Raw genomic sequence first — 27,695 nt, forward strand, 5'->3', positions numbered from 1 at the left:
TAGCCTGCAAATGTAAGAAGAATGCCGGAGTGTAGTTATGGTAAAGGAGCTGTGGCTTTCCCAGACTGTCAGTACGTGACAGTGTTTACAAAAAGCAGAGGAAGGGAAAAGCGGTAACCCAGAATTTGATACACTGAATATTATGCATCTGTCAGAAAATTAACAAAATACAGATGATCAAAGGATCAGTTTAAATATGCTATTAGTTTATATACACTGCTACCATTCTGGTTCTGAAAACATCAAAATACCTTGGAAACTGTGGGGACAAGCCCTTCTGAGAGAGACAGATGGAAATAAGATCTGATAGTGAATGTTTTGTATGAATTCAGGGCTTACTCTTCCACAGTCTTTGATCTGACATTAACACTGCTTTTACCAAGTAGTCCACCTTTACTAGCTTCTTTGCTGGCAGGTTACGTTCTCCAGTTCAGCTGCCAGCATCACTAACACAGTAACTTTATAATACAATATGGACAAATGGAGGGGAAAATAGAGACGCTTTCTCTCCAGCTTACAGAGGTAGAATATATCCTGGAGGTTCTTGATTTGTTCATCTAGACTCCCAGCAGATATAGATGAAACAACCGGATGGAAGCTAAAGGAATGTCTTGATCTTAATGTGGGCTGGAAGAAACAGCCCAACATCAAAAAGGTTTCCCAACAGTTACAGCCAAAGGCGTCTGATCAGATGATCAGTCATCTCCTGCTTATCCGGATACTTCCATGCTGCAGTGAGACACTTCAGTTAAGCCAAAGCATTTTGAAAAAGCTCAAAAGCCTGAGCTGCTCTATGTAACCAGAAGAGAAGGCAGTAAACCAAAAGGCAATGTTAAGGAAATGAACGTGTGAACTATGCCAAGAAGATGGTACCAGGCAATCCTTCTATGCAACTGAAGAACTTTCTAAAAAAGGTGTCAAAAGCAAAGAGAATAGGATGTGACATCACTGATGACAACAAACTATAATGTAAAAAGTTATTTCGTATGAAGTAACAAAAGAGTAACCTGCTGTCATCTAAAACTGATTTTAAAAGCTGCATATGCAAACATTTATCTTACTTTTGCTTGACCACAGGAATAACAGTCAAGAAGTTGTTACTCATAATAATACTGTAGGCAGAAAATACTCTGTTGAATACAGTTGTTTGGGTTTTTTTCAGTGGCAGCATAATTTACATCTCATCATTCACAGTTTATAAAAATCATGAAGTTAAAGTATATTCTGCTGCTGGCAGGGAATTTTTCTTAATACTCTAGCTGTGAAAATTTTGTGATTATTTCCCATTTCTATACAGCATTCATGTAATGTTTTCTGTTACGGAAACATGGGTTTTGATCCAATTTTTCATGAAATTTGAACTACTTTATAACAAGGATGTGTCAGTATTCTGGTGACATTTGTGTGCTCCATTGGCCTGCAGGATGCCAGGACAGTGGAAGCAATGGCCTTCCCAAGGGAGATGAAATATCAATTTGCTGTTCTCCCAGGTTCCCAGCTCTCAAAGTTGGGCTAATCCAGGGCAATACCAGAGAGCATTATCTGGCACTCCTTGTAAAGAAGGATTTGTCAAAGACAGTACAGTAATTTCACCAGAAATTACATTTAAGCTCCTTCTTGGAAGTCTTCTTGCTCTGTATTTCCTTCTGGATATATGAGTAGAATTCATGCTCTGCATGTTTTTGTCTTTTATGCTAACCTTGGTTCTACATCATATATGCTCACCAGCCTGACTCCTGTGCCCTGCAGAGAGGCTGAGAGGGAGAGGCAGGGGTGAGGAAGCATTTGGAAAAGGGGCTGATACTGGCAGAAGACCACTTCAAAAATTCTATTTCACAATTTGGTCTTTTTATTTCTGTTTTCATGCAAAGAGGGAAGCTTTATTTCCCTTGGAAGTGTGAATCCTGTGAGGAGACATAGTATGCCATAATATTCATAATATTGAAATTGACATTATTATTTCTTTGGGGTTTTTGTTTGTTTTGTTGGTTTCAACTTCCTAAAGCTGTCTTTAACATATTTTTATTTAACAAAACTAAGCCTAATGAAGACATCTTTCACAGCTCAGAGTGCATTGATCTGCCTTAATTAGGCCTGAAGAGTTCCTGACCAGCCTCATGTGCGTCCCCCTCCTCGTGGGCCCAGAGCCCCATTTAAGGCTGGCCTGAGGCTTTGTGTCCTTCCCTGAACAGGCCTGCACCAGCGTTGGTCTCCAGCTGTCCCCCAGCCTGGCCCTGGCCATGGCCCTTGGTTGATGGTTCTGTCTCCAAACAGCTCCATCCAGGTGTAATGCCTGCTTTTGACTTCCTGCCCTTGTCTGTGCCCTGCCTTGTCCTCGTGAGCTGCCTTGTGTTTTGGACTCTTGGCTGAACCAGCTGCTGTCCCTGGACTTTTCCTGCCCTTGCTCAGGTACCTTGGAGCTGGGTCCCCTTCACAGAGGTTGTTCCAGAGTAAGGAAGGGGTGAGTACAATATTCAAGGCAGCGAATCTGAAAGTGACAATTCAAAGCTGGTGAGCTCTACTGAAGCATTGTTTTCACCATTTTCATTATTGTTTTTTACAATATTCAGAAGAAATTACAAGACTGCTGTAGAAAGCAGTAAAGTAAATGAAGATCAACTTAGGTTTTGAAGCACTTAAGCATTTTTTTTAGCATAGAAAGTAATGTTTGAGTTATAATCAAACTACATAAAACTATTGAATATCACCAAACCTGAGAGCTTATATTTTGTAACTGCATGTTACTGAGGTTCAGCTCAGGAGAAATTTCACTCTAACCTGATAAAGTAGAATTTTCTGACAAATGCAATATATTGTATTTAGTTAGCTAATACAGATGGAAAAAGCAGACAAGCCTTCAGGAGAACAATGCTTTATTCAGATCTGAAATAGAAGCAGTGGTCTTCAAAGCTCAACAAAAATTGACGTGTATTTTTTTTAAACTGCCTTTAGCACACTGGAGACTACTGATAGCAACTGGTGAAAATAACTGGTGAGCCTGCTGGGGATGATGCTTTTTGCTGTGTATGTGTAGCAAATAAGCCTCAGTCTTTGGTTTCAAATAGCAGCTTTCACCCCCTTTTTTGTGGTAGTGCTGCTGTGGCCATAATGATTGCCTAAGGACAAAGACAGATGTGCTGTTTCTTGCTGGACCAAGAAAAGCAGGTGGAAGCCTTCCTTCAGACCCGGAGCAACATGAGGAGGTGGCTCTGTGCTGTCCTGCCGTGACTGCTTGTCGTGACATGCAGCAGAGAAATGCTCTGACGTGGTACACTTGCTGAGCAAACAGCTACAACAGGTTGCTGTCTTACTAATCCAGTTTATTTTTCACTCTGCTGAAGATGATTGCCTGTCAGTCCTCTACTGATAGTGCTCTCTAACCTTATTTAAAAAAAAAAATCAACGAGGTGCTTGGGATCGGCTTGAGGCTGTATGCAGGGGCTGGGTGGGGCTGGAGCAGGCAGGATTCACATCGTGCTCCGCATGTGCTGAGAGCCAGCACAGCTCCCAGCTAGAACAAGTAACAGCCCCGGTGTGCCCTGTCCCACAAGCCATCTCCAGTGCAGGAATCACCCACTTCAAAGCCACCCCTGGAAACGGAGCAGAGGTCAGGGCAGAGGGCTTGTGATTGGCAAGGAATGAGCACCGGCAAGGGCATAAAGATAGTGCTCAGCCATCTGCAGGAGTGTTTATGCAAACTTTCTAGGACTTATTCAGATTTCTGGGGATCTTCCAGCTTTCTAAGGTAGAAGGGCAAGTTTTTCAACCATTAGTTAGATGAACCCTCCCACTTCCCAGAGTCAAAGAATTCCCATGGGGATTGCCCTGGGGACCTCTTCCTCCTCTTCTAAAAACTTGTGTCTATTTGAAGCTTTTTCTTTCAGCAGCTCACTAATGTGCACTTCTGCTACCTGCCATGTTTATTTTGATTATTCATTCTGTGTTCGAATTTTGGTCCATGTCCAATGAGCTTGAGAAATATATTTTTTAGTTACTTTCCTTGTTCTCTTTACTGGCTTTCCATCTGAAATATAATGGTCTCTGGCAGCTTTCTGGCTTTTGGCACTGCAGAGTACCTAGATCAGTTACAACAAGGTGACTTGGCGTTCTGCGCAGCCGCCTGTGAGGATTTCAGCCAGGCCTTTGCTTGATTAATGAGCACTGGCCTATTCTTGAGATAAATTCATGCTGGATTTTGCCCAAGGGCTACAGAGTGGGCACTCCAGGGAGTTTAGTGGAAGAAATCTGTACTTGAAATGACTTTTCTTTGAGATATGTTTACTTAATGATTGCTTGCATGAAGGTAATACCACTGATAAGGTGGAAAAGGCAGTCAAAATTGTCAAGAGAAGTACATTAGTTAGATTTTTTTTTTCCTCCTACTTGTGTATTACAGCTGGTTTTCTCTTGGAGGAAAAATTATATGGCACACCCTATGCTGGGCCAAGTCCCTGAGGTAGGTGGGAGCTCACAGGGTGTTTGCTTGCATCTGCATGGTGCCTGTCAGCAGTGCCATTTGTACATCAGGGGCTTGGCACTGTGCAGTAGTCCCCCTCCTGCCCCTCTCAGAGCTTTCCTTTGTGCTGACTGGCATATCCCTGTTGTTATCAATCACCAATCAAGTGTATGAGCATGTTTTAGTTGATTTTCTAAAAATCAGTGTGTGACAATTTTACCTGCATGCTGCTCTCCCAGTAACTTCAGAATCGACTGACCAGTTTCAGTCTCTGCCAGAAGCATGTGTTGCTTGTGGGCTGCAGCCCCACCACCTCCATGGTCAGCTTGCCATCCATGGTCAGCCTACCTGGTGAGGGGAGCTGCTCTGTGCCACTGATGGGAATGGCTGGGATGTGCTTGCCAGTCCCAGAGCTGAGCCCATGTTCTGGAGACAGCAGGTTACCAATTTGTTCTAAAAGGCCTGGTCAGCAGTGCTCATTTGTAGCTGTGCCCCCTCCTCAGCTGGGGCTATGTAGCAGTGACTTAGTGAAGAGACTCAGGAGCTTTACCTGCCCCTACCACGTGCTGGTTCTTTTCTAAACAGCAGGTCAAATAAGGCTGGGTGGGAGACTTCAGGGAAACTTGAAACCCTTGGGTTGAAAATGGGAAGCAGGGAACCTGAGGGATGAACAAGCAGTGTGTAGGGAACATGCCAGGCAGGTGACACGTGCTATGATTAAACCTGATACTCAGACCAGGCAATCAGAGTTAATTTTTCTGCTATTCATGACTTCTACATCTATGAGGAGTTGGACAACTCTTTTGATGCACCATTGGGGAATGGGTGTTGAAATACTTAGCAAAAAAATCTACAGAGAATATAAACTGTGCAATGTTTGAGTGCTTCTGTGACTGTATCAGAGAAGTGTTTCTCTGAAGGAATCAGATGTGATTCTGCAAATCCCAGGTTCATTTGCAGAAAGAGAAGAAATAAATGGATATGTGCACAAAAAGTCAATGTACTGAAATGAAAAAGCAACAGAAGACAAAACACAATATGTGTGTTTTTAGAGTATCTGTCAATCTAAAGTAATAAATAAGTAAACAGAACCTTTTTAATTCGTTCAAGTGAATCCCTTTCAGGTCTGAATTAACTAAAGCATATCCCTATGAAATAACCCTCATTATATAAATCAGTGTGCCGATGGATTACTGATTTTGCAGCCAAAAACCTCACCACCATAGGTGTGAAGTTTCCTGATCATCTAATAAATTGATAACTTTGAAGCCTAGTTGTGACAATTTAAATGTCATCACTATTAAACAAGTTGCCAAAATGCAAACAACCATCCTAAGTCATTAAAATGTAATTATAAAGGACAGCTGGGTCTACTATCAATCTGGACTGTGGGGACTCATAATGGGGAAAAATATGAAACTTTCACACAAACAGAATGAGATTGCTGCATGTGCCAAGCCCAGCCTGCTCAGGAAGCAGGGGAAACGTGCATTCAGTGCATGCACAGTTATAGGTGCTCACGGAAGGCTTGCATTGCCGAGATGGACACAGGAGTCAGAGACAGTGTGACATCCATCAGGTGTCTTCCCCATCTCTTTGCACATATGAGGAGTCCTTTTGCTTATTACCAGGGTCTGCCTTACTAATGAGAGGCAGAAAGGCTGGGTGGCAGCTACAGTCTAGCAGAAATGCCAGTGAAGTGGGACTAAATTTGCTCTAGTGTGGAATGGAAGTGCAGGTGGTGTAATTGCTTTTTGGAAAACCAGGTGGACTCTGAGTGATAATGAAGGTTTGCTTTTTGGCTGAGAGGAATAAAGGAAAAAGTGACTATAAGGCTTTGCAGGCATAGACCTGATATGTTTATGAAAGCTGTGTTTAGTTGTACTGATAATGAAGTTATTGAACTTTATTTTTTATGTTTATTATTTTCTTGATACTTTGATAAGGCCATGATGTGGGCAACGAGCCCAGTCCCTGCTACATGTGGTATAGCTCTAAATTCCCATTGGTTTCAGCTCCATCCCAGTAGGTTCTATCTTTAATTCAGCAATGCAGTGTGCAGTTGATGAGATTTACTGCTGATATGCACCATGGAAAGGGTAGAACGAGCTAGAACTGTGATACTGCTTCATTAAAATAGTAACCCCAAAAGGAGTCCCTGCAGTCTTTTGGTGTTTTATTTATATGCATTATGGAGCTACAACAGCTGCTGGCTTCCATAATTAAGCCCCATTTTCCCTAAATGTGGTGGAAAGGGTAAAATGAGTGAGAAATGCTGATCACTGGTAAAATTCTAAAAGAAATCGGCTATGTTATACATCTTGATGCATGTAACAACTCGAGTATTGGATAGCTTCTCTTTTTTAAGATTTTATAAACCTGAATAGAATAAAAAATATGTATGAATTCTTGTGTATCTTTGAAATAGGGGAATTATTTTTTCCTATATATGTCAGCCTATAGCATATGCTTCTCAAAATGGAGTGGCAAATAATTGCAAGGTGTGTTCTAACTGATTTGTGTTCCTAAAATATTTAGGTATGAAATTAATGCATCTTTTATACACCTATGAAGTAAATCCTTGTGGTGCCTTGGGGCATTCATTGTACTGAAAAACTTTTCCTTTATTCTCGCTGAGGAACGTGTGCTATTGCATATGGGTGTTCACAAACCATTCATTTCCTTCCTTTTGTGTACTTGGAAATGATCTAATAACTGAGTGTTCTGTTGTAATTATCTACCTTTCACTTTTGTAAATTGTAATTTTTGTTTGCTTTGAAACGAGAATCAGTTGGTATGGAGCTTAGAAAAACATTTAAGATTATGAACTGTTTCTAATGAACAGATTGTTTTCTGATGCAAACGGAAAGCCAAGTTGAGAGAGGTTTCTCTTTTTTATGCAGAAGGATGCAGCCTCTCAACAGGCTTTGTCCTTATTTTTTGGCAGAATTGGACTGCCCTACTCAAAAGCATAAACAAGCCTCAGCCTATCAACAACAGAAATGGGGCACCAACCTGCCAAATATAGGGAAATGAATAAATGGAAGAACAATAAAAGTCAGTAAAGTAGGAAATCTCATGTGGTGTGAATGATTTCCTATATAGTGTAAGCAAGTTTTTTCTGCTGTTTCACACAGCTACGCTAAGGATGAATAAATTTTTGTCACTAGTGCTGTTATGAAAAGCATGCAAATTTGAGAGATCACACTGGCTAATGGGCAGAATGGTTATTTTGGAAGGAAAAATAAGCTTTGCTACAATTTTCATTCACTATCTCCCAATGTGAGATACAATTTACTGCAGGTTTAGGAAATTAAATGTTAGTTTTCCATGTGTACTGAAGAGGTTTGGAAATTAACTTAGCAAAGGTGAAGATACATGGTATTTCTCAGTGCACAGTGAGAGTTGGCAAGATGACATTGTAAAATATCCTTAGTAATAGGCAGTTAGAAAGTCTGCAGGGGATGAGGTCAAAGAAGGGTTAGCAGCTGACATCAAATCAGAAGCCAGATGTGCTGACCCTTAATCATAGGCTTTTGCAGGCTTTTTTTGTACTGCAATTTAGCATAACATTATTGAATTCACCTTTAGATTAAGCTGGTCTGCTTTGACATATACAAGCCCATATGCAAGTTAATGGCTGTGTCATCCACTTCATTATGCAAGCTTTGATAACAGAGCAGCAGGTGACCTCTGCAAGGAGCACCACTTTTCAAGGTCCTTAACCATTTGCATTTTTGGTGAACAGAAAGTGGCACTCCCCATTTAGGTCATGTTGGATCATTAGTTTTGCATATACAAATTAAAACTGTGAATAGTAATCTGCCACATCTTTTTTTCTTCTTGCAAAATTACTTAAAACTATTTAATTCAACACTCTTATGAAAGTTCCCTGCTTCTGTACCAGTGCAAAATTTTTGGCTTTGCAGAGGATGCATTCTTAAGAGACAGTAGTTCCTGCAAAGGTATAGGTATTGGTGGACTAAAACTAAACAAGGTCAGAAATTTTTAAAGAACTAAAAATAAAATAAAAAAAAATTAAGGTCTGGGAATAACAAGGCTAAAAATGTGCATGCAAACCCTAACTGTACCATGTTGCTTTTATATGCTTCTGCAGTCTTAGCTTGTGAGATTATTCTGCAGGGTATTTTTGCATTAGAACTGGAGTGAAAGGGGGCTTCCCGTGGTGCAGTTCCTGCTAGTTTAACAAATACTTTTGGGTTGCTAATATAAGCTTAAAATAACACAATATTGATGTAATGTTATCTTTATTCAGAGGCTGTGCTTCTGACTTGCTCACTTACACAGTGCTTACTCAACAAACCGCACAGTAATCGGTAGTATTAAGGTCAATGGCTACAGATCTGTCTCTCACACTGTGCACTAGAGACGACATTTGCTGAATATTGCACCAGTAAACTCATTGCTGATTCCCCTGAAGCTACTTACCTTTCATGCAGCTGTGGGAAAGGATTTAGCCAGGAGCTGGCCAGTGGGTTTATGCACAGTCCTTACTGTGCAACTCGCATCCTGAATAAGGCAAGTAGGCAAGAGAGGGGGCTTGTTTCTTACACTGAATAATATCTGACCTTCCAGTGAGGTGTCTTCAGTGGGAATTGTGTGTTCCTTCAGTGGATGACCCTGATGGCATCCTTAATGACCTGGAAACCAACATAAAATGTTATCATCACAGCTATTAGCATAATATCCCAGTTCTCAGATACTGAAACTGTAGAACTCAATGGTGTGATGTCTCCTGTTCACAAGGCAAGGGGAGGCACATGTATGGGCCAGACTTTTCCCATGCCTGTTTTTATGCTGCTTTCTGAATTACTTCGCTCCTATTTCACTCTTACTTTTATATTCTCTCCTTTATTCCCATTAACTGTTGCACTGGGAAAGCACAGTTCAATTACTTTAGCACTTATACCTGAATTTGTGGTCCTTATTTCATTTGTGAGGAGTTTCAAGCCAGTAGGGTTGGGTGATTTTGTCTTCTCACAGGAGTTTCACCCATGAATTTGGTCACTTCATTTCTGAGAAATGCAGCTGTTGAAGAAGTTTGTCATCACAGATTAAAAGAAAATTGCTCTTTAATGCTGCTTTCACCGAGACAGCTTCTAGTTGCCTGAGAAGCCTCTACTTTCTGGTGAAGACTTTGCACCTCTAAACAGATATATTTCACTTGCAAGTCTTAAGTCTTCAAAGTACAAACTTACTTTATATAGGCTGTGCTTTCTCTTTGAGGCTTGATTTGCAAAGGTCATGGGTATAAAACACAGGATTTAGAAACCATGGGAAAGGCATCTATGTTGTGCCACTACTCTACTGGGACAAGAAGCACTGCATGAATCTCCAGCTGCACAGAAGGGGGAGACATTGCAATCTATCAGCTGTAATCCTCATGAAAAAGACACCAAAAAAGTAACTGCTGGTTTATTCTCTTTCTGAAGTGACTGATGCCAGGATCAGTCAGCAGGCTCAGCTGAGGAGGGCCTGATGTACCTTTTCATACCTTGGTTTTAAAGTTCCCCCACCACTAAAAGGCAGTGGGGGGAATTCCTGCCAAACCCAGAGCGCAGCTGTGCTGGTTGGTGATGCTGTGCTCTGCTCCAGCACATACCTGCAGGACCTTAGTGAGTGTGTGTTTAGGACATTAATGTCATTTTGCAGACTGGGCCCATGTTTTACACTGAATTTGCTACAGAACTCCAATGCACCAGAAGAAACTGGGTATTCTACAGTAGCTTAATTAATGTTAAGACATTTGAAGCTAGTTAAATATTAAACTGTTTCATAATGAGAATTAATTCCTCTGAGATATTATTTTTTATTACTTTTTCTACTGCATGGCCAGCTTTGGACTGCAGGTTAAGAACAAAAGCTGGATGCTTCTGCTGGAATTCTCCATCTAGAAATAATTACTGAGGGCAATGCTGTAACTTATCTTTCCATTCCAGACATGACAACCCTTACAGGTGATTAGGGGGAAGCACACCTCTCCATTAAATTTTTTCAGGTTGTTCTGCAGACTCAGGAAGACATTTATACTCTCTTCATGTATTCAAGTTGATCTTTGTCATTCTGTGGCCTGAAACATCTGTTTTAAACAACAAAAGCAGGGATTATTAATCACTATCCTATAGGAAGGATTTAATTCAGTAACAAGCTGCATAGCTGTAGAATCGCTCAGTAACTGGAGCCTTGCTGATAGCATGGATAAATTGAGGTTTTCATTGTATTGAGATGTCAGTCTTGCATCTGTCATCACTGCTAAATAATTTTTAAAGGCTTAAAAAGCCCAAGAGGTATCCTGTCCCTGGATGAAATACCAAATTCATTTCTTCCTATATTCTGGGTGCTATTTTTGGAAACAGCAGAAAAACAGACAGACAAATCATTCTAATAACTATATTCATATTTATAGTTTAATCCTGTGAAAGGGGAATAAGTAAGGCAATTGTAGCAATCTGTAGGAACCAGAATATGCTTAGTAGCATGTTCACATTTTCTTTTTGGTGAAAATATTAAAATTGGAAAGTTGTGTGATCCTTAAAGATTTCTCTCTGAGAGTCAGAGGAACTGCAAATAGGCAAAGAAGGGGTATCTGGAAGCAGTCTCTGGATGCTGACAGTAACAACAAGGAAATGAGAGAGTGCAAAACATACCAAATAAAGCCAAATTTTTTACTTCATGGTATTTACACTGGTTTTGTACTTGTAACATGAAGCAATAAATACAGAAGCAATCCAAACAGCTAGATAAAGCTAACTGCTGCAAACCTGGGGAGATCTTGGGTGTGAAAAGAAGTGAAACTACTCCAAATTTACTACTTAAAATCTGGTCCTTGGACTAAGCCCTCAAAGAAAAGAACAAAGATAAGACTCCTGTAGCTTCATATGCAAAAACCTCTATAGAATGAAGAAACCTCAGCTTTGTGTTCTGCAGCTCAGCCCTTGAGTTTTGGGCCTTTAGCTCTGGATTTCTGCAAGTACAGGATGGCAAGTCAAGAGGGTGGCCCTGCCAGTCTGTGCAGTGGGCTGAGCAGCACATCTCCTAATCACACTGGGGTTACATGAAGGGGAAACCCTGAAACTCAAACAAATATAACTGATCTATTTTACCTCCCTCTCCCCCCTTTAATAACCATCCTAATTTTCCCAGATTTCACAATTGGGCTTCACTGGCTCTTCTCAGTCTACCTAAATCCACCAATTGATAAATATTTTCTTCCTGTCTATATCAGAAAAACAAATGCATGTGTTACCCACTGTGAGACCCTCCTCTCCACAGCTGGGCTCATGTCTTGGGTAAAAACAGCTGCCTGCTGTACTTTGAGTGTGAACACCAGTGTGAGCATGTCAGTCTGTACAGGGGGACCATGGAAACAGGCTGGTTGGCAACTCTGTTTTTCTGGATTGTATGGCAAGGACATACTGAATCTGCTGGCTGCAAATAATCCCCAGTAATGCTTTGTAAAAAATAATCTAATGCATGTAGGAGGGGAGGATGTATTTATGTAAATCAACTAAAGCATCCTCAGGAATTAATGAGTTGAAGTGGTTAGGAAAGGCAGCAGTGAATAATAGGTGTGGAGACCTTCTCCTGTTTGTCAGCAGAGACTGGGAAATGGCTGAAGCTGATGTAGCTCTGTGCATGCCAAGTAGATACAAGATAATTGTCAGCACTAGAAAATCACTTGATAGCAGTAACTCAAGTAATATGTTGTATTTAACTCAAATGTATCAATATCATTAATACTTGTGTATGCTGGCATGTAAGTACATAATGAAATAAAATTATTTCATTAATGAATATTAGCATTTTCATGAGGGATCTTTCTGGAAACAAACTTTCTTTGTTCTCTATGAAGTTGAAGAGAATTAGATATCTGTAGTTCTTTTAAAGTCTGGCTTTTGATGTCCAGCATTGACAAAAAATGCTATTTTAAGGCAATGAAATTGTGGCAGATCATTTTTTAAATTTCAATTTATAGGAGCAGTCTGAAAGAGGTAGAAATCCTGCTCTGTTTCTATTACTTGTGTCATGCTGTGTGCAGTATTGGTGCAGCAAATAGTTTTTCTAATATTAGCATACATATAAAGGAGACCAGATGTCATGTAGTTTCCATAATTTGGCTTAATTTTAGAGAGAAGTGGCTACAGTTGACAGTGCTAACAGCTAGTCAGATTTTTTTTTTTTTATTTGTAGCTGTATGGTCTACAAAGATGCAGGTCTTGGGGTGGGTACAGATCCTGGCTGAGGAGCAGAAGAGCCTGAGGACTCCCCCACAGAAAAAGCAGAGCGCTTGATCCGTGTTATGTAACTTCAGAGGCTCTGTCAATTGGACATGACATGGTCCATGTCTTCTAAAGAAGCTGTCAGAATAGAAAAAATTAAATTCCTGGGTGAATGTTTCATTTGTAATGTTTAGTCTCAGTTAGTGGCTTTTGTCTCATTCTACTCAATGAGATTTTCTTTAATTCAACTAAAGCAGCTTTTCTACATAAACATATGTGCATACGTTAGTATTTCCTTTTCTTTCTATATATACTCTTTTCTTTCTGCTAGAATATTTTCACTGTAAACAGGAACAGTTTACCTTGGCCCTGGAATTAACAGTAAATTGGACCCCCTCAGTTTACTAATGAAGCAGAGTTTTAACTGATATTATTAAAAAAAAGAAAAAAAAAGAAAAAAAAAGAAAAAAAAAGAAAAATTAAAAAAAAAAAAAATTACTGTTTTGTGACCAAATCAACATTGTACTGGAATTGCAGACTGTTTCCTATCTCCTTATTTCTCATATTCAGAAAGGACATATTTCTCTACTAAGTTCACAAAAATCTCAACAGACAACTTCTGGAAGGAAGTTCCAGTATCTGTTAAATAGCAATTTTTCAAAGTACTCACTAAAATCAAATTATCTAACAGCTCTGTGACAGATTTATTTAGGGATAAACACATACTGGTTTGGTAAACAGCTTTTAGTTGCTTACATTCAAGTTGTTTGCTTTGCTCCTAAAAGACAAAAATTGGACCTTTTTTATGGCAGTCCTAAAGTAATTTCTAATTCAAACCACGTCAGATGGAGGAAAGAAGATGAAAACCAAACCCCATTATTTTATCACAGTCTTTTTTTGAGCCTGGCACATGTTCAACATATAAGAAACCAAACTCTTGAGTATTTCAGTAATTTAATCTATGTAAAATTTGACACTAATTGAAAAAAAAAACCAAACTAACAAACCCCATAACCAAATTGTTTCTTACAGGGCAAAACCACTGGTTTTCTGGGGCCAGTGTCTTGCTCAATTCTAAGCTATCTGACATATTAAAAATAGACAAATAATGTTTTAAGAAGGAAGAAAAGCCTAAGATTTCTTCATGTGGTGTTTTCTTCCTCATTGTTTTTTGAAGTTGCTGTTACCATTACTAAATCCTCCACTGAAAAGAGCAGATCCCCACTGGTTTCAGCCCCACTGATGCATATGTTTATGGAAATATAATCCACGTTGTTTGGCCTCCCTGATCTTCAAAACCTTAAACCCCATTGCTTAATACACAATCAGCTATTCTGTTCCTTGAATCAGGTTAGTATTTCTAATCTGAGAAATCAGTATTTTCTAGCCAGCTCTTTGGAATGACCATTGCAATGTTATGGGGCAGGTGGGCAGTTCTGGGTGGCTGCTGCCCTTTGAGGTGCCCACACATCTGAAGGGTTTGCACAGGACTGGTGGGAAGGCTCCCTCGTTCTGCTGGCTTGCACCTTCAAGTGAATCTATAAAATATTTGCAGGAGCCAGGATCAGGCATTTTAAAGAATATTCTTGCTCATGACTGACTAATTAAATGTGACCATATTTAAGCAATAATAGTAATGATGTTCCAGGTAAGTAGCAGTTATTAACTTCCATTAGGCTGAAAACAATTTCTTCAGCAATGTCCCTAAAAATGACTGTTCTAATTTGGCATGTAGTGTTTGAGTAGTAATTACTGTGGTAACATTTTAAATGCATAGGGTGCCTTTCATTTTAAATAGCAAACCTGCAGTAAGTAGAGGTAGAAGTTGAGAGAAATTAATGGATTTTGACTAGACTATTCAGAACAGGCTGGAAAAGGAAAAATTTGAATAGTGTTAAAAAAATATAGTTTGGTTTGCTCTTTCATGCAGACAGAACTCAAAACAATTGATAGAATTTTGTCTAAGATTTGCTAAATTTGCTTTTTGTCTGACATGAGTCAAGAAAATGTTGAGTCCTGAAAGTATGAAGAAAATTGAATAATATGAAAACGAGTTTTAAATTCTTTTAGTGCCTTCCTTTGTGTGTTTAAATGCATGAACTTGCAGGCATACTTACTCATCAGTGGGCATATATGACAGTAAATATTTTCATGTTTTATACACACCGCCCTGCCATCCACCTGCAAATCCTCCCCAAATGCAGATAAAACCTTCTGGCAACTGAGGAGCACTAAAACATAAAACAAAGTAATTAACATGCATAAGTGTGTGCTTATGCCATATTTTTATATTTAAAATTTAAAGGGGGCTCGCTGAAAACCTCCATCTGATGACCTGCACTTGAATCAGCTGCAGGTGCATCTAGAAATCAAGGGAAAACAGGCTTTGGATAAAACTTGCCCCTGAGTACTTTACCATACACCTTCATCCCTGATGTAAGGCCTTCTCATGGGGGTAGTGCAGAAATCTGCAAAATGGAAGTGATGGCAGAGGAAGACTGGTAACAACTACTTCCAGTTCAGGTGATTTGAAGATGAGTCCAGTTTAGACCATCTTCTTGCTATGGAAGATGTCCCAGTTACCTTTTCTGGGAGATTTATTCCAATATGCAAAGGCATTTTGTGTGAAAGGTGTAATGAAAACCAGTGTATAAATAGTGAAATTACTACCCAGTGCTGCTTGCATCACACATGAGCATATGGATATTCTCTGGGTCTTGTCCCAGAAACTGTTGAGATATTATGGTTTAGGAGAGGTGTGGGATTCTAAGCAAGTCATTGAATAATTCTCTGTCCAACAGCCTTCAAAAAAAAAAAAAATCATTGAAATTCTTACTGCAGTAACTGAATAGGATATTTGGCAGGTGCCTAAATGTTCCTGTTTAAATAATGCAGAATTAACATCACTATTTAAGAAACCCTGAGTGTTTCTTAAATAGAATAGCCCAGGCTACGCATTCAAACACAGAGAGTGTGAATAGTTATCAAAGAACCCTTACAGGTCCAAGTGAAATTAATTTTAAAAGCATAAGCATTTGTGCTGCATCATACCAAGGTCCATCTAGGTGCTCCTTGGTGACAAAGACATGTACAGGAGTAAGATCCATACACAGTGGCACTTCCCTAAGCATACTCCCAGCTTCTGTATATTTGGCAGTCCTGGAGCTGGCTGCCCTGTCTTTCTATTGCATGGACAGACTTTCCCAAGTCCTTGTCCACTGATTTTTCAATTCACAGCATTCTGTGGCAATGATTTCACAGGTTCATTGACTTTAAAGAAGTAACTTTGTTTTGAACCTTGTAGTTTTAGTCCATGTTCTTTATCTTTTGTGATGGAACAATCAATCCTTTTCACCTTCTCCATGCCAGGAATGATATTTCTAGGTATCTGTCACATCTCTTCTCAGACACTCTTTATCCAGTCTGAAAAATCTCAGTCTGCTAGCTCAGTTTGTGCTATCTTTAATCATGTACTGTTATCTTTTTCCAATTCTTTATTATTGTTTTCAAGTCCAGACAGTAGAATTTTTCCACAGTAGGCAAGGGCAAGATGCACAGTAGTTTGCACATGTAAAAAAAAAAAGTCTCTATTTTGTTTTCTCTCCTTTACATGATAAATTCTAATCTTCTGTTTGCTTTTTGACCACAAAAGTGTTGAGCTGATGTTTTTAAAGAGCTAACTCTTAAAATTCCAAGACCGTCTTCAAAAGGAGCTGTAACTAAGTTGGAGCATGTCACTAAATATGTAAAGTCAGAATTGCTTTTTCCTGCATGTGTTTAAGCTCACTATTTTATTGCCCAGCATCACATAGTGCAAGGAGGCTTTTCTGCAACTCTTTGAACCTTCAGTAATTCTTTGAAAGAGCAGAGAACAAGGAAGTATGTTCCATTTACAGTCAGCAGGTCATGATTAAGCTTGATCATATCACACAAGGGAAAGCTCAAGGAATTCTGAATCACAGCTGGAGCCTGCAAAATGAGTCCATGTCTTCTCAGGTTGATAAAAATCAATAAATTTTGCCCACTATCACTGGACATAAGTCAGGTCTTTAGATAAGCTCAACTGCTAAACTCCTTGAAGAAAACCAGAGTAAATCTTCTTTTTCTCTAGAAACCATTGCTTAGTCCTTTGTTCTGTTATCCCATTTTTCAGTCTCCCATTCCTGACAAACACAACTGAGGAATCATTCATGTTCAAACACCCGCAGCACATCCTGCTTAGAAGTAACCAGCCCTGAGGCCAGACTGAGTGCAAGGCCAGCAGCAAAGGCAGCTGGTGACAGCAGTGTCCTGGTGGCCAGGGCAGGGCTCTGGCTGCAGGCCAAGGAGCCCCGAGCCCGGCTAACCCACCTCCATGGCACGGGCTGGAGCAGGGGCTCAGCACAGCCCTGCTCCCTTCGCTCCTCTCCAACAAAGCAAGGTTCTTGTTCTTGATTCTTGCCTCAGAAGGATCCCCGTGGGATCCTGTAGGGATTAACATGTTTCCTCCTTTTCCTCTGTAGCTGTTAAATGGCACTGTGGGCAGCAGCAGGCACATTACCTTCCGCTTTATCTAGCATTCAGGGTTAAACACTGACACCTCAAAGATGAAATAAAGCTGACTGAGCAAGACCGAGACTGCTGCTGTCACCGAGTAACCATGGAAAAACCCTTCTATTTGGCTTTAATTTTCATACCTCTGTGGACTTTTCCACAGTGGTAAAAAGCCCAAATCAAACCCCTGTGGACCTATGAAACTCTCTTGCTCAGTCAGAAACTCAAGACCATTGCTTTAAGCTATGCACAGACAAAACTTATTATAAATTAGATAAAAGATTCTGTAACTTGCCCTTTGAAATTCATGCTCCAGGCAATTTTGTCTGTGGTGAAGGAGACAGAATTAAAGCACAAAAAAAAAAAAAAATCTGTGAAGCATCACTACAGTTTTTGAACTTATTACAGCATGAAAATATAAAGATAATAGATGCAGAGCTGAAGGTTGATCAGTGTAGTCTGGGAATTATCCAAAAGTCTTACTGAGCTTGCTGTTAGTTTAATGATACTTCAGTTGGGATATCCATATTCCCAATGGAAAGCCTAGGAATGATGTTTTATCTTTTCTGGCTTCCTTAAACAAAGACACATGAAGCTATATAGGGAGGTACTAATGTACAAAAAAATATAATCTGTATTAATTCATTTTGATCACTAGAACATAAATATTTCATATCAATAATGTGCTCTAAATGCTGTTATGGATAACAGTGTTTTACACATGAACTGGAGAATACATGATAGAAAAATTCTTAGTAAGTGAAGTATAGAAAAGATGCCTTGAACTTTTCTAGTCCTCCTTATTGTCATACAGTGGGATACAGCTGTCAACATAACAATTTAATACAATACACTTGAAGATTCTAATTAGTCATTCCATATGTGTTCTTGGTTTGCTTCAAAGAGATAATGGTAGAAGTCAGTGATACAAAATATATAATCACGGTATTACTACCATTCCTTTAACAGAGAAATTAAACATCTTGTTTACTTAAGTAATGATTTAACTAATTTAGAGACAGCCACACTATTTTTGAAGGAATAGTTATGCAAATTTCACCCTTACTGTTGATTGGAGAAAAGTAAATACTACAAATGAGCTTAAAAAAATAAAATATGCAATCAACTCAAGCCTGGGATGAGGCCCAGAGCATACCAGTGTTGGTGTGATGGACACAGAGCTGGGCTCTTCTCTGTAGTGCCCAGTGTCAGGGTGAAAGGCAACGGCCACAAACTGAAACATAGGAAATTCTATTTATATGTAAGAGAAATTTTACATCAAAAAAGCACCAGGGTTCCCTGCTCACCTTATTTGGGTACAGTAGGAATGGGCTACAACTGGGGTGGTCACTGCCCCTTAGCACCTGGCTCCCCTTCCCTGGCCAAGCAGCTTCTTGCTCCTGGACAACTTGATTCCAACTCAGCAAGAAATGAAAGAAAATAATGTTCAGAAAGTTTTGATTTCCTGGCCTGGATTTTTTTTTTTTTTTTTGGGGGGGGGTATTTGTTTTTCATTATATTCTGCCTAGAAATAGTTTTGTTTTAACTGAAGAATTGGGTGTGGGATCAACTCTAACCCCAACTCGGAGTGTTGAGGTTAGAGAGAGCAACTTGTAGGTCAATTGTGTCTTCAAGGTGAATGGAGGAAGGTGGTGAACAAGGGTTGTTCTGCTTTTCTTAGAGACTTACGGTGATGTAACTTCACCTTTGGACAATTTTTTATTTTGGTTTGCATCCTTGTGAGAAAGATTTTTTTAGTGGACCCTAAAATTCTAAAAGATTGTAATAACAAGTCTAACATGCTTTTAACAGAGCAGTCGGAAAGTGAGCAAAGTGCACAGAGATGTGTCTGAGGAGAGAAGGGTTGGGGGAAAAGAGCCATAAAAGCAGTTGATGGCAGAGGCAAAAAAAAAAAAAGCCAAAAAAAAAAAAAAAAAAAAAAAACAACCACCAACAAAAACCAAAACAACCCACCCAAAAAAACCAAGAGCCTATGACAATCACCTGAAAAGATAAATGAGCAGTGTTTCATTCCTTACTGTATTAAGGGTGCATGTTGAGTCTTAACTTCTACTTGTACTCATTTTTGCAGCTAGCAGAGAATCTATATGTGAAGAGGTAAAGGTGGCTTCAAGAGAAACCAGTCTTTTTTTTTTTGGATCCTTGCAGTTGCTTTCCTGGGATGCCATTTCACCAAGAGAGCATTACAAAGCACAAGTTTTGATTATCTCCCAGTCCTTACTGATCTGCTCTGCTAGGTTCAAGAGAGACACTGTGAGAACTAATTGTCTCAAATACTTTATGCCTCATGAGATTACCCTGTGCTAAATTAATCTTTCAACCACTTACTGGGGCAGATAAAAGTTAGAAATTTTGATCCTTATCTGTTCTATCATACTCCTTTGCCTTCTCTATATCAAATTATCATGTTGTCTCCAAGAGAATGGATATGGATATATATATGCATAAATATATATGTGTGTATATATATTCTGAGGTGTATCATCAGGATGGGGGATGGTTAAGGGGTACTGCAGAAATGAAATTTAGGATTTGGACATGGATGCTAGAAAAGCAACCTAAATTTTGTTCTTGTTTATTGAATCTGAATTTCTTGTATAGAGAGACAGTGGTGTAGTGTGATAGCTATAGGTATTTATTTATTTATTTACTTATTTATTTACAGGGAATTAAATGTCTTGGTTTGAACTCCTTTGCAATTAGTTACAAAGTCTGAACTCTCAGTCACTCATGGTCAAGGCAGGGGGAGTGTTTAAATAGAAACAGTAAGGGTGTGTTCTTCTCTTTGGTGTGCACACTTATGTACCTCACAGAGAAGCACAGTACTTCAGAGTTTTGGAACTCAAAGAGCAAGAAAACAATTCCAAGATGTGGTCTGGCATGATGCAAACTAACTTTAAAAAATAGTTTTCAGAATATGCTGGAAGCATGTTATTGCTTGTTATTTCTGCTGGACAAAGGACATGAATCTATATATAAAGTTTGAAAACACTTCTGGGACATTTACTGAATCCCCTTGATAACCAGATAAGAACTACCAGATTTTATTTTATCTGCAAAACCAGCTATTATTGAAGAGAATGTTCCCAGGATGAATGGAGCACATTTAAATATACTGTCTGCCCACAAGCTGTGGCTAGGACATGGTATGAACTGAATGAAACTGTTAAGGGAAGTTGATTGGACATTAGGAAAAGGTTCTTCACTGACAGGGTGGTCAGTCACTGGAACATGCTCCCCAGGGAAGTGCCCAGAACACCAAGTCTGTCACAGTTCAAGGAGATATTGGACAATGCCCTTTGTCATATGGTTGGGTTTTGGGTAGTCCTGTGAGGAGCACGGCCTTGGCCTTGATCATATGTATAAGTATCTTCCAACTCAAGAAATTCTATGATTATAGGACTCTCTCCTGCTTCTACTCTCAAATCCATGTTCCCTGGCATGACACAATACAGGTCAGATGGTAGTTCTTCTCCATCAAGAGATCGTTCCACTTACATGTGCACATCAGTGGAACACCTGCCAAGAGAAAGAACGGGGCAGAGCAAATAAAAGCTAATATTTAATATTAATAACCTTGCCTACTATGTGCAAATTGTTTAAAAAGTAGCACATTTATTCTGTGCACAAACATGCTTTTCCGTGCTTATGAAGGGACAGGGAGAGGAGGTTTAGGAGCTATCCTCCTGCCACAGCTGTGGATATATGGGGATGGTGCCCTCTTCTCACAAAACACACTTTGTCATTAACGACAGCCACCATATCTGATCTTAATAGGCCTTGGGGCTGCAATTCTATCCCACAGCTCCATGGTGTGGGCTGGGGGAGCAATTTCCTGTCCTACTTGTTGGAGGATAGAAATACACTTGGTTCGTACTGATCTTTATCTCTGGGTATGTGTAACAGATTTATTTTCAATACAAATATCTGGGTTTGTCATGATGAGCTATGGTGTGGAGGAAAGAATGAGGTGATGATACAGGTTATTGTTACAGCATGGTTTTTTCTCATTCCTTACCAGCTAGACTCTGCTCTTGCATTAGAAATTGCCATCTTGTGTTTGGCAAACACCTGTAAACAATTCTGTGCTTTATGGTGTTTTCTACAGGATGATATGGAAGGGTGGTTTGTGCTGCTGCTTGTTGTCCTTTCTGGGTGCTCCATGTGTTTCAGCTGTTTCAGGGGGATTTTTCACCTTTTGACCAAGCAACCGCTCCTCTCAAGTAATTGGCCACAATCAATGCAGCCACAAACTTTGTGGTGCAGATGCATTAGAAAAGCCTCCAACTTATTTATCCCGTGTTCGGACCTACAATCCAAACAAGAGCGTACTTTTGTATTTCATTTTAACCTGAAGAGTAGATGAGAGCACTATTGTGGCGCTTTCACCTCCGACCAGCTGCAATCATTCTGCTCGGGTAGGGCAGTGCCAGCTCAGGGCGATTAGAGACCCGCTTCCCTCCCAGGCTGTCCAGGGTCACCCATCGTAAGTGGCACCAGGGAACACCAATAGCACCCCCAAACCCCCACCCGCCCCCCGAGGGCACAGCCCGCAACCCGCCGGGCGCTGTCCCGCAGAGGGCAGCATTGAGCAGCGGATGCGGCCGCAGCGCTCCCGCACTTGTTCCCGGGGCCCGGGGCAGAGTTGCGGGCGCGGCACGTCCAGCCCCGGCACGGCCGCTCCCGCTGCACGCTCGGTTTAATTTAGCACGGAGCCACGCGGGGAGACAAGGGACCCGCCGCACAACCGGTGGCGGGAGCGCTGCTGGGGCCCGGCCTCTCCCGCCATGGAGGCAGCGCCGTGCCGAGTCTCCCCTCCCGCCAGGCCCCCGCTGGGGACCGGCCGCGCTGGCAGCGCCGGGGCCGCGTCTGAGCCCGAGGAGCGGAACGAGCCCCGAGCGGGGCGGGCGCGGCCCCACGGCCGCCGGCACAGCGCCCTCCGCTCCGCTCCGCTCTGCTCCCCTCCCCTCCCCACGAGGCCGGCGGCACCGGCTGCGGGTAGGCGGGAGCATCTCCCCGCCCGGCCGGGCCCAGCAACCGCCACACTGCAGAGGCCGCCGGCGGCGGGTATAAAAAAACACGGCGCTGAATGGCGTCTACGCCTCTTTACTACGCGCCGCGCCCCAGCCCGGCCGGGCGCCGCCGCAGCCGTGACGGACGGGCGGCGGCACCAATGGGGGCGCGGCGGCGGCGGCCCCGCGGCCGCGCTGAATGAGGGCAGGGCGGAGGGCGGAGCGGCGGCGCTGGCCGGGAGCCCGGCGGCGGCTCCGGGGATGGTCCACGCACTGGCGCCGTCACGTGTTGTTCTCCTTGGAGTGAGCCTGAGCCGCGGCGGCGGGCAGAGGGGGCTGGACTGGCGAGCGCGGCCCCCGCCGCCTGTTTTGGTGCGGGGCGCCGGGAAACTCCGAGGAGAAGCCGGCGGAGAAGGAGCCGCCGCGGCGGTGCCCGCTCCCCCGGCGGGCTGGGGCACGGGAGGGGGCCGCGCCGCCGGCCGCTGAGGCGCTGCCGCCTGGAATGAAGAGGAGGAGGAAGAGAGGATGTTCCTTCGGCACTCGGGCTTGCCTCCCCTCCCGCCGCTGCCGGGCTGCGCCGCGTGTGGAAATGGCACTTTCTCCGCCTAACGAGATGGGACTGAATGGGGTCGCCAGCCTCCTCCGCACACTCGAGCGGGAGCAGCAGCCTCGGCGCTGATATTTGGGGAAGAGGGGTTGTATTGTGGGCGGCATTTTTTTTTTTTAATTTTCTATTTTTTGGGAGGAGAGCGAGAGAGGGGAGAGCAGCGTGTATTTTTGGGTGCAAACCCCGGACTTTGCAAAACAATCTCCGCCCCCGAGAGGACATTTAATCTGCAACAGAGATCGCTGCTCGCGGAGGCAAACTTGAGCCGGGGAAGGGGTGCAGGGAGCGGAGGAAAGGGACCCCCGCCCCGCTACCGGCCCCGCCGGAGCCCGACCCCTGCAAGGGAAGATGCGTTTTTCATTCCCGGCTGCTCATTCTGGGACGAGACTTTCGTCTGGACTGATCGGGACTGGACTTTTTAAGGACGAGCTTACGCGTCTAAGCGCGATTTGGGCATAAACAGCAACACAAACTCTGATTTGGTGCTGGAAGCTGCCTCTGCCACTGAACAGCTGCTCTCACCCTGCTTCTGTCCCTCCCCCGTCCCGTTCTCAGAAGAGGATCCTGAGCTATTTTGCCTTTTTTCTTCTTCTTTTTTTTTTTTTTTCTTTTTAAAAAAAATTGTTGTTGCATGAATTTTATTTTAGGTGGTTGCTTTTCCTGGCTAGCTTGGCTGTTTTGGGGTCTTGCAGACTGCAAGCTGCAGTAACAGCTCCACCACCTCTCATCATGGCCAGCCCCACGGATAATAATGAGGGCTTCTTCTCAGATGTCAGAAAGGTGGGTTACTTGCGCAAACCCAAGAGCATGCATAAACGATTTTTCGTGCTGAGGGCAGCCAGTGAGTCTGGACCCGCCCGGCTGGAGTATTATGAGAATGAGAAGAAATGGAGACACAAGTCAGGGGCCCCCAAGCGCTCCATCCCACTAGAAAGCTGCTTCAACATCAACAAACGGGCTGACTCCAAGAACAAGCACCTGGTGGCCCTCTACACCAAGGACGAGCACTTTGCCATTGCAGCTGACAGTGAACCTGAGCAGGAGAGCTGGTACCAAGCACTGCTGCAGTTGCACAACAGGGCCAAGGGCCACCATCACCTCCATCACCATCACCACCACCACCACAGTGATGTCACTTTTGGAGGCAGCAGCACAGGACTGGGGGAAGCAGGTGAGGACAGCTATGGTGAGGTAGCCCCTGGTCCAGCTTTTAAGGAAGTTTGGCAAGTAATTCTGAAGCCTAAGGGCCTAGGCCAGACAAAGAACCTGATTGGCATCTACCGCCTGTGCCTGACTAACAAGACCATCAGCTTTGTAAAGCTGAATTCAGATGCGGCTGCTGTGGTGCTGCAGCTGCTCAATATCCGCCGCTGTGGTCACTCTGAGAACTTCTTCTTCATTGAGGTGGGACGCTCAGCTGTCACTGGACCTGGTGAGTTCTGGATGCAAGTGGATGACTCTGTGGTGGCACAGAACATGCATGAAACTATCCTGGAGGCCATGCGAGCCATGAGTGAGGAATTCCGGCCCCGTAGCAAGAGCCAGTCCTCCTCAAACTGTTCCAACCCAATCTCTGTGCCCCTTCGCAGGCACCATGTCAACAACCCTCCACCAAGCCAAGTGGGGCTCAGTCGGCGGTCCAGGACTGAGAGCGTCACGGCGACTTCTCCTGCCGGTGGTGGAGGTACAGGTGGCAAACCCAGCTCTTTCCGGGTTCGAGCGTCGAGTGATGGGGAAGGCACAATGTCAAGACCTGCCTCTGTGGATGGTAGCCCAGTTAGTCCCAGTGCTAACCGGACTCATTCACACAGACACCGTGGTAACTCCAGGCTCCATCCTCCACTTAACCACAGCCGGTCCATCCCAATGCCTTCCTCGCGCTGCTCTCCTTCAGCCACCAGTCCAGTCAGCCTGTCATCCAGCAGCACTAGTGGCCACGGCTCCACCTCAGACTGCCTGTTCCCACGAAGGTCTAGTGCTTCAGTTTCTGGCTCTCCTAGTGATGGTGGATTTATTTCTTCCGATGAGTATGGTTCAAGCCCGTGTGACTTTCGCAGCTCATTTCGCAGTGTAACCCCTGATTCATTGGGACACACCCCCCCTGCCCGGGGTGATGAAGACCTCAACTACATCTGCATGGGAGGGAAGGCCACCTCTTCTTGCTGCAGCCTGGCAGCGCCCAATGGCCACTTCATCCCACGCACCTGCCACCCTCAGCAGCAGCCCCGCTATCCTAGTACACCCTGCTGTCCTCGAGGTGGTAGTGAGGAGGTTGCTGACTTGGAGAAGGCATTCAGAAAGCGGACTCACTCTGCAGGTACTTCACCCACCATCTCCCACCAGAAAACACCTTCACAGTCTTCAGTGGCCTCCATTGAGGAATACACGGAGATGCTGCCTTCTTACCCCTGTGGCAGCAGCAGGCTGCCCTCCTACCGCCACTCAGCCTTTGTGCCCACTCACTCCTACCCAGAGGAGTGCCTGGAGATGCACCACATGGACAGTGGCCATCATCGGACCAACTCTGCCCCGCACACGGATGATGGCTACATGCCCATGTCGCCCGGTGTAGCCCCTGTGCCCAGTGGTGGGGGGCCCCCCAAGGGTGGTGACTATATGCCCATGAGTCCTAAGAGTGTGTCGGCCCCACAGCAGATCATCAACCCTGGCAGGGGTGGCCGCCACCCTCCAGCCACAGTGGACTCTAATGGCTACATGATGATGTCCCCCAGTGGCAGCTACTCCCCCGACAGCAGCTCTGCGGGCTACGGCAAGATCTGGACAAATGGTGCCGGCCACCACCCAAAACTCTCAGTGGAGAGCAACGAAGGGAAGCTCCCCTGCGGCGGCAGCGACTATATCAACATGTCCCCAGCCAGCGGCTCCACCACCAGCACTCCGCCCGACTGCTACTTCGGGGCTGCGGGGCAGCCGGGGGTCGAGGAGGCGGCCACCGTAGCGCACCACAAACCCATCTACTCCTACTTCTCGCTGCCACGCTCCTTCAAGCACGTGCACCGGCGGGGCGGCAGCAGGCCGGCGGGGACAGCCGAGGAGGGCAGCCCGCAGCCCCGCATCGCGCTCGGCTCCAGCCGCCTCCTTTACGCGGCCGAGGACTCGTCCTCCTCCACCAGCAGCGACAGCCTGGGCGGCGGCGGCGGCCCCGAGGGCGGCCCCCCGCCCCAAGCGCAGACCCCGCGCAAGGTGGACACGGCCGTGCAGACCAAGGGCCGCCTGGCGCGCCCCACGCGGCTGTCGCTGGGTGGCCCTAAGGCCAGCACCCTGCCGCGGGCCCGGGAGCAGCCCCCGGTGCTGCTGCCCCCCGAGCCCAAGAGCCCCGGCGAGTACGTTAACATCGAGTTCATCGCCGGCGAAAAGCCGCCCTTCCCCTCGGCTGCCCTGAGCATGGCCCTGCCGCCGCCGGGCAGCGAGGTCGCCGAGGAGTACATGAACATGGAGCCGGGCCCGCCGCGGGCCCCCTGCCCGCCCGGCTTCGCCACCGCGCGGGCGGCCCGGCTCGGCCGGGACTACGTGGCGATGCAGCGGGGGGGCGCCGCGGCCGGCGGGGGCTCCTGCTCGGACTACGCGGACAGCCCGTCCCCCGGCTCGCCCGCCCGCCTGATCAGCTACGCCGAGGTGCGGGGGGGCCGCGCCGGCCCCGAAAAGCCCCCGCCGGCGGCCGCCACCGCTGCGTCCCCGGAGCTGCCGCGGCCGCCGGCCGAGCTATCGGCGGCGCCGCCGCGCTCCTCCTCCCTGCTGGGGGGCCTGGGCGCGGGCAGCGCCTTCACCCGCGTCAGCCTGAGCCCCGGCCGCAACCAGAGCGCCAAGGTGATCCGCGCCGACCCGCAGGGTGGCCGGCGGCGGCACAGCTCCGAGACCTTCTCCTCTACGCCGAGCGCGGCCCGCGGAGCGGCGGGCGGGCTCGGGGCACCCTTCCCGTGCGGCGGCGCGGGGGGCGCCGAGGAGGTGAAGCGGCACAGCTCGGCCTCCTTCGAGAACGTGTGGCTGCGGCCCGGCGCGGGGGAGGCGGCCGCCCGCCGGGACCCGGGGGTCGCGCCCGCCCTGGAGAACGGACTCAACTACATCGACCTGGACTTGGTGAGGGACTGCGGCCACCGCCGCCACCACCACCCGCACGCCCCCGCCGAGGCGAAGCAGCCGCTGCCGCCGAAGCCCCCGGGCCAGCAGCGCGGGAGTGGCCACTGTGGCGAGGATCTGAGCGCGTACGCCAGCATCAGCTTCCAGAAGCGGGAGGAGATGTAGGAGCCGGGCACCCGCCGGGGAAGGTGAGCCGGGACGGGGCGGGACGGGGCGCGGCTCCGCTCGGGGAGTGGAACGACCGCGGGGAGGGGGCTGGGGCCGAGTCTGCTCGTGGCGGTGCCTTCCCGCGGGCTGGGGGCATCGTCCCCCGGGGCACCCACGGCTTGGGTTGGTTTCGTTGAGCCTTTTGGCCTCACTGCAGCATGTTCTAGTGGCAGAAGCGTCCAGGAGTGCCGCATCCCTGCGTGTGTCCTGCCGCTGACCCGCACCTGCACGGGCTGGGGAGTGCTTCCAAAGCAGCTTTGGACGGTCCTGTTCAGCCGGGGATACAATACTGTGCTTACCGTGTTGCCACGTTTTTTTACTTTTTGGAATTAGCAGTGCTCCAAAAGTGAGTGGGTGAGGGGTGTGCAATCGAGTCACTCCTAGTATTGGGCTGGAAACAGGAAACTCGCAGTGTAATCCTGGTTTGGTCAGTGATCATTAAGCCTGTGACCAAGAGTAGAGCAGTCAACCGTGCTAACACGTGTGGGCTAAGGACATTTACCTCACAGGGTTGTGACCAG

The 27,695-nt window shown here is 45.2% G+C and overlaps 1 protein-coding gene across 1 annotated transcript in view; it reads left to right on the plus strand.

Annotated features, from left to right (window-relative positions):
- Positions 1 to 22,643: 22,643 nt before the first annotated feature.
- The window catches only part of IRS1 (insulin receptor substrate 1), a 47,353-nt gene continuing 42,301 nt past the window's right edge, over positions 22,644 to 27,695 (plus strand). The window contains exon 1 of the mRNA XM_053951999.1: positions 22,644 to 27,155. Coding sequence (XP_053807974.1) covers positions 23,599 to 27,132 — 3,534 coding nt within the window. The 5' untranslated portion in view covers positions 22,644 to 23,598 and the 3' untranslated portion in view covers positions 27,133 to 27,155. The remainder of the gene's footprint in view (positions 27,156 to 27,695) is intronic.

Source organism: Vidua chalybeata, chromosome 10 (assembly GCF_026979565.1).
Source record: "Vidua chalybeata isolate OUT-0048 chromosome 10, bVidCha1 merged haplotype, whole genome shotgun sequence".
In the NCBI taxonomy this organism is placed as follows: Eukaryota; Metazoa; Chordata; class Aves; order Passeriformes; family Viduidae; genus Vidua; species Vidua chalybeata.